The sequence below is a fragment of the Numenius arquata genome, chromosome 1 (assembly GCF_964106895.1).
Source record: "Numenius arquata chromosome 1, bNumArq3.hap1.1, whole genome shotgun sequence".
Taxonomy (NCBI): Eukaryota; Metazoa; Chordata; class Aves; order Charadriiformes; family Scolopacidae; genus Numenius; species Numenius arquata.
The window spans coordinates 21,580,703-21,592,100 of NC_133576.1; the positions used below are offsets into that span (position 1 = coordinate 21,580,703).

An 11,398-nucleotide genomic window follows, 5' to 3' on the forward strand; every position below is an offset into this window, starting at 1 on the left:
CTGGAGCAGGCTCCTAGCAGGACCTGTGGCCTTATGAAGAGAGAAGCCCATGCTGGAGCAGGTTTGCTGGCAGGACTTGTGATTCCATGGGGGACTCACACTGGAGCAGTCCATTCCTGAAGGACTGCACCCCAAGGAAAGGACACACACTGGAGCAGTTTGTGGAGGACTGTTTCTCATGGGTGGGAGCCCATGCTGGAGGAGAAGAGTGTGAGGAGGAAGGACCGGAAGAGACCATGTGTGATGAACTGACTTTAATCCCGCTTCCCCATCGCCCTGCGCTGCTCAGGGGGAGGAGGCAGGGAAATCGGGAGTGAAGTTGAGCCTGGGAAGAAGGGAGGGATGGGTGGAAAGTGTTCTAAGACTTTATTTTATTTCTCATTATCCTGCTCTGAGTTGATTGGTAATAAATTAATTTCTCCAAGTCGAGTGTGTTTTGCCTGTGTCGGTAATTGCTGAGTGATCTCCCTGTCCTTATCTTGACCCATGAAGGTTTCATTGTATTTTTTTTCTCTCCCTGTTCAGCTGAAGGGGAGGAGTGATAGAGCGCATTGGTGGACACTTGGCATCCAGCCAAGGTCAGCCCACCACACAGATGCTCTCGTATTTTCTAGAGTGTAGATTAGAAGTCATATTGATAAACTGCTTTTTCTGCTGTACAGAAAAAGAGGTTCTAGGATATCCTTACTGCTAACTTGGATACTGCCTGGTAGAGCAGGCTTTGGACTTTCAACATTGTTCCTAAATATTCCTTGCAAGCTTGGTTAATGATAGCAGAAGAAATGCCAAGATTTTCTACTTGGTGTGTGGAAATCCCATCTAGAAACTGCAAAAGTAAAATGAACTTTGAAAATGGATGGTTGATGAAAGAAATTGTTGGTTGATTCAGGCTGATCTTAGTCTTCGTATCTATCATGCTGCCAGAATGGGGGGAACAAACTGAAGATAACCCTAAGTAAAATATTTAATTCCATCGTGGAACCTGTGTACATAAGACACTTTGTGGAGAGAGGGTTACATGGTATCCTTACCCCCTACCTGACTGTAGAGTGGGAATGGTTGGAGCCATTGGTTAAAGCCATTTATTTTCAGACATTAAAAAAGCCTTCTTTCATGGAAAGACTCCATGGACATTTGAAGGATGTACTGCAGGGGGGTTGTGAGGGCGAGATGCAGTGTTTGGGGACATGAGATGTCATATAGTTGGATGTCTCTACTAAACTTAATTGTGGGTACTCATGTGCCTGTTCGAAGTCTTGTATTGCAAGAGCTAGGAGAACTCTATTAAGAATAGTCATTTAAGGGAAAAGTAAAAATATCAGACTGAAGCTGTTGAAAGTCTTTGTCAGAAACATCTGGAAAATAAGTAATAGAAAACTGTGTACTGTACAAGGACAATGATGCTTTGAGAACTAGAGTTCAATTTGAAGTAAACAGCTTGCTTTTCTTGGTAGAAAGCTATCAAAGACTTTGAAGCAAACTAGGAAAACTTGGCTGCTTTTTATGTATGCAGGGAGCTGATGGGTTTACTTGTTCATAGCAGAAAACACGTTTTTGCTTTCTCCAGTAATGTCTCCGATTTTAATGAGGGTGGTATGTAATAGAAAAATAAATTTTTTGTGAGTCTTCAGTTGTCCTTGTCCTTACTACAGAATATATCCAATAAAGATTTGAATGGGGCCCAGAGCATAGTAAGAGACAAAAACCAAAATCAAGATGCATCTAACCTAAAACCAAATTTTTTCAGAATTTCTGCCACTTTCAGCTCCCCGGCCTGCATGAGTACTTTGTTATGTTGTGGTTTGTGCAACAACACAAGCTTACATCAGTGAAAGAGATGAGAGCTGTTAAATGTTGTGCCACAACCAAAATGTTAAAAAAAAAAAAATCAGTAGGAAATCGATACTTTTGAATAAAGTGCTATTTGAAACAATTAGCTTTAAGTGATGTGCTTAATGTTTTGTGAAAACCATTAAGAACTCAAAGAAACAGGTATTGGTGATGACGTGGAATGTTATAATTAAACAGCTTGTTGGTATGAAAGAATTCATGCCAACAGACAAGAGTGGCATTTTCTTAATTTGGAGATAGCAGTTGAGATGTGATTTGTGATTTGCAAGCAAAATATTACGGAATAGAGGTAAGGAACTCTGGCTTTCCTAATCTTAATGTTGTTTTTTATTTGGGAAACTTGCTTGCTGCAGGAAGTAAAAAAATAAATCTAGTTTTACATTCAGAAAGCTCTGGGTGGCATCAGAAGTTAACTTCACATGATCTTAGTTGTAGTGGACATTTAAACAAGGAGGGACAACTTTATTGTTGAAGAAAGATAAAATTAAAAGGTACTGACAGAGACAGTAGTAATCATACTTATGTATTTTAGGAATACTTATAAACAAACACTGATATATATTTGCAATGAATTTAAGATTAATATCTTAATTAGTGCTTGTAGATAATGTAGCTGGACAGCCTGACAACTGTGGGATGAAACAGAAGTTTTGAAGGAAAGCTTTTCATAAAAACACTGGTATTCTAATACATTAATAATTAGGTGTAAATGCCACTGTATTTATTTCACATATGTAATGGTTAAACTTGCCAAGATGCAAATACTACATACTTGTGAATGTGTGTTTTATATTGTGGATGTGGAGGATGAAACTGAAGACCTCAGTACCAGAGAGAAATGGATGAACAATTATGAAGTCAGTTTAAATAAAGTGAAGTGTATACATAGCCTGGAAGATGATGTTGCTGGTACTGTCTGAAATTGTATTTTAAGCTAACAAATCTTGTGTCTAAAGCAAATACATTTTCAAGGAGGAGGGGTTTGAGTTTAACTACTTGACCTATGGATTTGTGGGACATGGGATCACTGGTAAATGTGGATTCCTTAACCTCTGTTTCTTTTTTAAATTATTAAACTCACTTTAGATCAGTTTTTACTAAAATCATAATCTGAATTCCTTTTGTTCACTTTGATAGTGCGTCTTTCTTATCCAGTTTCCTGTCTTCTGTCAAATTAATTTCATTTATGTAGAGCTCCCTAACAAATCACCACTTTTACATAGTCAAGTAATATAATTATATGCTTTGAAAATATGTAAAACTTTACTTATGTCAAGCTTAAAATGCTGCATTCAGCAGTGAGGTGCAGACCAAAGTACAATTTAAAGTGATCATGACAAATGTGCTAATTCTGTATAGCATGAGGGAATTGTATGGCAGTCTCTGAGTAGTAAGATTAAAAATCATATCTGTGAATCTTTAAAGTTATGATTTGTCAAATAACTGGAAGCTTGACAGATCTCCAGTTTGATCTATTTTACTTTTTTGTGGTGGTAAATTTAGGGTGCCTCTGTAATACAGTACTAGTAGTTCCATGAATCTTGCTTATGGGCATTTAACTAAATAACATGACATAATGAGCTACTTGGCTGTCCATGTAATATTCTCTCTGAAAGATTCAAGCCACAATAACATGTTTAGTGTTGTTTGCTTTACTGATTTTAAAATTACCTTGCATTGGGCGAGGCAAAAAGCTGGTTTTGTTCAGTGCAGCACAGGTATAGAAGCTGGAATTGCATGTGACACTGCAATTGACTGGGAAAATCTCAGGAGGCTTTCTCAGTGTCATCAACCCATCACTTGCAACCTTGTCTTCAATATAGATGCACACATCTCCAGTAGACCTAAAGAACAAAGAAAAAAGTTGAGTGCTGGAGAAGCTTGGTATCTGGCAATCTCTTGTTTAGTTGCATAACCTGACATGAAATCAGTTGATACGTTACATTGAGGAATGAATATGGAAATCTCTTTGTGCATGAGGGATCAAATTGCTTTTAGGAGGAATGCATAGAAATCATTTTTACTTCAAATGTTCCAGTTTTTTTATTTTAAAATCCTGAAAGCACCTTGCTCAACATAAGCGTTATTTTGAGATTAATACATGCCATTTTTAACTGTGCTTCTTTCACTAATCCCAAGGTGAAGTTGAGTAAGTTGTATTAATGCAACAGATGTTTTTGGAGAGAATAGCTTAAAAATCAGTAGTTCATGTGCTGCTGACTGCGCACACAACTGATAGTTTTTCATTCTTATACTCAGTGCCCTGAACAGTTTCTGAAGTGGGAGTTTAGTGTGGAATAATTGACTCTCTGGCATAATCAATTAATTTGATCCCGTATTCCTAAGCGCTGGTTGGAAATAAAGAGGGCTGCTTGGGTTTTCCCTAATAGACACCATTCTTCCATGGGGGAGGTGAATAATAAAGTATGAACAGTGAACATCTGAACAAAAATGCTGCATCTCCTTACTTGGAGGAGAGCGAGATGTCTACGTAAAGATTATTTTGGTTTTATTTTCTCCCCATACTTCCTATCCTGCTGCAGCATAGCTCAAAACCACATGTAATGAAGCTAGATCAAAGCCTGTGGAAAGAGTAAGACTTTTTGTACTGATATGAACCTGAGAATGAAAAACTATTCTTGTAGAACATACCCATCAACTTTGCTTTCTTATAAACCCTTAACTGATTTAGCTTGCATTGACATTCTGTGCCTTTTCTGTGTCTTGTCTACTTCTTTGCTCTTTCCATTAGATCCTCCTACTACTACCACTCGACTGCCCACGGTTCCCTGGCATCCTTCGACAGATGGCGTCACAGGTTTAGCAACAGAACCTAGAATAATAGATTTCCCAACATCAACCTTGCCAGCAATGCAGGAAGACACTTGGGGTACCGTCATCGGTAGTGCGGTGGGTGGGGCTCTCTTCCTCATACTTGTCAGTGTTCTGGTTGGAATTATCTGCTATAGGAGAAGACGGACGTTCCGTGGTGACTACTTTGCTAAGAACTACATTCCACCATCAGATATGCAAAAAGAGTCTCAAATAGATGTTCTTCAGTCAGATGATGTGGATTCTTACCCTGGCAGTATAAAAAAAGAAATAAAGCATCCAATGAACAGCTTAATATCTAAAGATTATTTAGAAGACCCTGAAAAACCAGAGTGGAACAATATAGACAATATTAACAGGTACCAGGAACGTTATGAAAGACCAATGGATTACTATGAAGGTGGAACATTGGGAATGAAGTATATGGGTGGTGAATGTTATGATGACAATGAAGAAGACTTTGTTTCTCACATAGATGGCTCGGTAATATCTCGGAGGGAGTGGTATGTGTAGTAACCACTGAAAATTAAACATGTACCTGCAGTTCATTTCATTGGCTGATCACTTTCAGATTGTTTATACTTACACAAGAGAAGGAATAAACTTTTTGAAACTGATTTTTTTTTTGAAGGTTTTTATATTGTGACTTGACAAATGGAAATACTGAATCTGGGGAAAATGTATTTGAGCTGCTTTTTTTTCCCAATGCTGTACTACTGTTTAAGATTTGAGTTTTAATGCAGAGTGCTTATATTGGTCTATGTCAGAGGTAAAAAAAGGCTAAATTTAAGTTGCCATTCAAAATTGTTTAAGAATAGAAAGTGGCTGTCTTGGCTCTCTGATTTAAAAGCAAGTTTACCTAAGGCAATGATCAAATATAATCTTTTGGGGCATTTGCTTTGCAGATAAAGTGAATTACTCCAATTGAGATACCGTACATGTTAAACTTAACGCTTCTGTATAGCAAATACTTTACCAATTGAAATTAGTTACAGCAGAATCAAAGCTTTATTTTTAGGGTTTTTCTGCACAAAAATGAATACCTCTTAGCATTTTAATGAGCCTTCTTGTAACTATGTACTTAAAAGAAGTCATTGCACTGAAACTAACTTCTGAACAAAATCTTGAGGAGTAACTGTGTAAACAGGTCAAAGGTTTGTCTTTGAATAAGATAAAAAATTATTTTTTTATAGTCACTGATTTCTAAAGCCTTATGCTAGTGTGTATATATACATACAGTAAGATATTTTGTTAGGTCTGTAATTGGCAGGATGTCAAAACTCATTAATGAAGACAAGACTCTTTTTGCAAGTACACAAGATACAAGTTCAGAGACCTGTTTCTGAGGCTTTGTTGGAATCTTACCATTGTATTTGAAAGCTGGAGGATTGGACACAACTAAGAAGAAAACTAAGAGATTTCAAGGGTGGAAGCTAATGCAAATTTTTTTCCTGGGTGCCAATAAACATTGAGCATGCTAAGAGGTGTCAAAGCATTTGCTAGAATCTTTATGCCCAGAAGTTAAAACAGCAGTTTTATGCTGCTTCTGAATAAGTTACAATGCTTGCTTTGAAGAGGGTAATTACAGAATTTCAGGTTATTAGCAGAGAAGCGGACATTTACATTGCTACTTCATGTAGTGAAAACACACTATTTGATGGTGCAATTACAGAACGTATGAAACAGGAATTTAGATAAATTGTGCAGTCTCGTACCCCAGTGGATTTATTTTCCCTGCAAATAATCAATACTGATTTAACAATGTATTCATGTTCTTCTTTAAAATGGCATTGTATGTAGGACATCTCGTTTGACATCTGAAGTTGTTCTACTTTGTCTTGAGCAGTTTCACCAAACTAATTCTGCTGATTATGTAGGGAAGAATGAAATAACTTCAGATGAATTACAGAACAATTATAAATTCATAATTAGAATAGTAGATCCTTTGAAGTGCCATTTTTAAGAGTTTAGCTCAAGAAAGTGAACCTGATAAGGCTATTAATATTTGAAAGCTGAAAAGGGAAAAATCTCTGCTACCTTTAAAATGGAATAGGCTGCATAGTTACGGCTGCTTCATGAACATTCGTGCTGGAAGTTCTTTTCTATCCTCATGATCTTTGGTAGCTTACAGCATTTAGAGCTTCACTAAAATAGTTGTATTGAGCGTTGTAGACAATACACTGTGATTGCATATGACTGCATGTCTTCAAAAACATTAAAACAGCAGCTTTATTTGAAATTCAAATGGAAAAGCTTCCCCAAACAACTTAAGTTCATGTTTGGATTAACGGAGTACTGATACATGATTGACCGAAGTCTCAAGAACAATAGCAAGTGATATTGTGTGTATCTGTAGTTTGAGTGCAAACACAAGAAAAGGAGTTAAATTTCTAGCAGAAGGTTCTGATCCAAATTATTTCTGGAATAAAGAGATAATACCTCTCTTCAAATAAAAAAAATACTTGATATATCATCTTTAAAAGATGGTGTTACTTGGAAATAAACATAACCATAAACCTGTTCTCCACATGGGATATCTTGCTTTTGTCTCTGTGGATTTTTTTTGTTTTGATTTTTAAAAATATAGATTATATATATATTTAATTCCTATGGGTTAAGAAGTTGAAATGTTTTGGAGTTGAAGTTGATAATAGGGATAGGGCTTATGCGTGTTGCAATGTTTTGTACATTATGTCTGCTGTAAAAAGAATTGATTGTAAGTACAAATGGCTGTTGTGTGAATAAACTTTTTGTTACATTCTGGAACATAGGTAGTGTTCAAAAATGTTTGACAGATATATTCTTAAAACTGAAGATGAAAAAGCAAAATAAAGCCAGAAGCTGGGTAGAAGGACCTTACGTATTTAAGCTGTTTAAGATGGGCTTTTTTAGCATTTCCTCTTAGAGACCATAAGCTTATAAAACAAGTATCTTAAACTATTTGAAGAGTATGAATGTTGAGAATGATAAATAGGTATAGTTGATGTCCAGATAGTTTCACTTGAACCACAGCTGATACATTGTCTAGGATTCACATTCTTTTAAAATAATATTTTGTTTGTTTTTGGTTGCTGTAGCTCTGCTTCAACGTATTTCTTGGAGTCAATCAATTCCCATCTGTTTCTGACCAACTTGTGGTTCAAATGCTGTGCAGCTGACACCATGTCTCAGAGGTGCTCTCTGGCTTGTTCAGCTTGGCACGGTGGTCTGGGTTTTTGATCATTCCTTTGGTTAGTCTGATAGAATTTTTGGGCCTACTATTTTTGCTAAAGCAATTTCAGTTCCCGTATGTAGCTACGCTTGCTGGGATATTTTTATTTTTCCTGGTGTTCAAAGGTAAATGGGTAGCTATTGTTATCTCACCCAAAAACTTTAATTGAAAGTATAATACTTTGTTTCGATATTACAGCAGAATTTACCAGAAAAAACGCCACAGTGTAAAGTTGGTACAGTATGAAACAGTCAAGTAACTCTTCTGGTAAAGCTGTGCTCACAAGACCAAAGTGTCTTCATGAATTCTACGCCAAACGCTGTATATTAGTTACCTGCAACTTTATCACTTAAAGAGGGAACCCAGTGTGAGCTAAACTTAAGCTAATTAAAATGTAGTGTTTGAGTCTTTCAGTGATTCATGTGCCCATTCTTCAGGAGAAGATGGGAATGATGATTCTTTTTAGTGTAGACTGGTACTGACAGACAAATGGAGCTTCTGCCAAGAAAGCTACTCTGTAAAATAGAACCAGGATCACTGAAGGTGATGTGTTACTGTGATCTTCCAGGGTGAATTAGCTTCCTGATAGTGTTTATGACTTTATCCCTTAATGTTAAGAAAGTCACCAAAAAATGCTGATTTCAGTCTTGTTCAATCTGCATAAAGATACCTGCATGAGTGATCCCAGGGAATATTGCAGTCCTGTCGTTCATATGCAGTGAGAGGACAGGCATTCCTGTATCAGATTGGAAATAAGATGGTTTGGGGTTGTTTTGATTTGGGTTTTGTTGTGCTATTTTTTTTTAAATGAGGGATGAGAAAAATTTGCCTTTATCCAGCTTTCCACCATAAGGGCAGAATAGCATTAGAACTATGAGGAATTGATAAAACAGATTGGGTAGTTATTTTGGTTTTTTGACCTGTGAATAGGATACGTAGCTGGAGAGGCTCCTGAAGTTTCTTCTGGTAAGAGATTAATTAGAGTATGGTTTGTGTGTGTTTGGATAAACACAGCATATGATTCTTTCTGAAGGAATATACCTAAAGTAAACGGCATTACAAATATGTTACAAGTAGAGAGCTCTGTTAATGTTGAGTTCCGTTGCTGTTACCTTTCTTATCCAGTAATCAATGTAGGTCAGACTGTTATTTCTGTAATCTACCTATATATTACCGGTAGAAGTTTTAGTGAAGCGCATGGGAATAATTCCAATTGTTCAACTTTTTGAAAAGCCTTTTGTTGCAAGTTTGAAACACTGATGATATTGAATTAAAATGTGCTAATAAGTTTCACAGCTTTACATGATTTAAAACTTTTTAAGTTCCTGGTATAGTGAAATGGGTGACCTTCAAAGACTGGCAAGTGTGTTAATTCAGTATGAGAGTTGCAAAACATTAGATTTGGCAGTGCTGAGGTCAAAAGAAAATGCTTTTTAAAAAAAACAAAACAAATAACTTTTGTTAAAATTCATTTATAAAAATTACTTTCTCGTAGCCTGAAGTGTGAAGTCCTAGAGATGACAGATGGTCTTAGGGGTGGCTTTGATTAGTGTAAGCAAAGTATTAGTGAGTTTGAATGTCTATTGCTCCTTGTAGTATGTCTTTTTTTCCCCTGATTTTAAGTTTCCCTTTTTCATTCTTGCAGACTTCAGGGGCTTTAAAGAAAGATTGCCAATAGAGCCATAGTTGTCTAGCTTTTTGAATTAACACCTCGTTTGCTCATGTAAGTGCAAAGCATGCGTTCTGTAACTTCATCTTGCTTTGAAATTGAAAATAAAAGCATGCAGCTAGTATTTATTAAAAGTAGACAGTGAAATTTTTGAAATTATATTAATGATCCATGAGCATGGGTGACTGGAGCCAAGACTGCAAGAGTGTTAGCGCAGGGTGAGGCTTTGTTTTGTCATGGAAGGAAGAAACATTTCTCAGAACAATGCTGAAATAGCTTATCTGAGTATTTGAAGTATGAGAACTTCTTAAAGGTGTAACCTATGCTATCACATTGCAGATATGCCATTTAAGCAGACATCTTCTGTTGCTGTAGCAGGGGCTGTGATCGGAGCAGTCCTTGCTCTTTTTATCATTACCATCTTTGTGACAGTGCTGCTGACCCCAAGGAAAAAAAGGCCATCCTATCTTGACAAAGTGTAAGTGTGTTGGATTTTTTTTTTTAATTGAAAGCAATATGCAGAAAGCATTTGTTCTATACAGGAATTTAAAGGTCTGAGTTTCCTTAGCAGCTGTGCAGCTGTCATAATTTCAGGGCTTTATTTACAGAGTAGACAAATGTAAAATCACTTATGTTTCTGAAAAAGAATTGAGGAAGCTAAGAATGACTTCAGAGGTAATATAATCCTTTATCTCTTCAGAAGTTTTTTTTTTTGAAAGAAAACTGCTCATTGGTTGAACTGGAGGGCAGGGGAGAGATCCATCTTGACTGATGCCACAGACTGCTGGTTTATCATAACTGTAGGTCTAACATGAGAGCAAATTAACCATGCTTTGCAGAGTAGAAGTCCACTAAGAAAGAAATATGTGTAAAATGAAGCCATCACCCACAGACGTGTGTGCTTAGAAATGATTGACTTAACCAGTATTCCAGAAAGCACATTATTTCTTCAAGTCTCTGATGCAGACATGCGGTTTACTTTTTTAAGCATCCAATATGGTCAAACAAAAACAAGCAAGCAAAAAAAGTCTGAAAAGATTTTGTCAGCTAAAGTGGATGATGTCTAGACCTTGCTTGGAACATGCATAAAAACCGATGATGGCTTTGAATATCTGTAAATAGAAGTCTTTTCACATATGCCGTGTACAGTTAACACTTAAACTGAATGAGAAATGAAAATGTCATGTCTCTATACTTAATGAGTAGAATAAAGTAGCTTACAGAATTTAGCATAAAATAAGTTTCAACACTTGAATCTCTTGAGCTAGCAAGATGAGTCAAGTGTTTTCTTAAAACGGTAATTTTTAATGTGGTTAGAAATACTGATTTGTTGTTTATTTCTCTTAAATTCTGTAGCTGAAGCATATTTACATGAATAGTCAAACACTTTAATTTTTATAACCATTTGCTTTCACTGAGAAAGTTACAGTACAGAGGTCTTGCATGTAGTAATTGATTCTAAGGCTTTCTTGAAGGTTTTTCAAGCTGTATCTCATAAACTAGAAACGATGATAGATGCTAATAGTCCCTAATCACACTTAGTTGAAGGGGAGAGAGGATGGCGGTGGAGAGTTCAGTCTACGTAACACTTCATAGGACAAATAACAAATTATAGACAGCGCTTTTCTACAAAAAGTGTGTGTCTGAATTATTGCCAGTGGTGGGTATATTATCATTGCAATACTCCATATATGTGTCATTGCTGACTCAAAGGTGTGTGTCCCTGAGGGTGAGTGTTGGATGATTTGGCAGCTAATATAAATAATGTTTAACTGACCATTCAATTGGACTTCATAAACTTGACATGTCATATTTCATTCTTTCTTTACTACAGG

General features: G+C 36.4%; 1 protein-coding gene across 1 annotated transcript in view; it reads left to right on the forward strand.

Moving 5' to 3' along the window:
- The window catches only part of NECTIN3 (nectin cell adhesion molecule 3), a 47,661-nt gene extending 40,214 nt beyond the window's left edge, over nucleotides 1-7,447 (forward strand). The window contains exon 6 of the mRNA XM_074154217.1: nucleotides 4,604-7,447. Coding sequence (XP_074010318.1) covers nucleotides 4,604-5,196 — 593 coding nt within the window. The 3' untranslated portion in view covers nucleotides 5,197-7,447. The remainder of the gene's footprint in view (nucleotides 1-4,603) is intronic.
- Nucleotides 7,448-11,398: the final 3,951 nt, after the last annotated feature.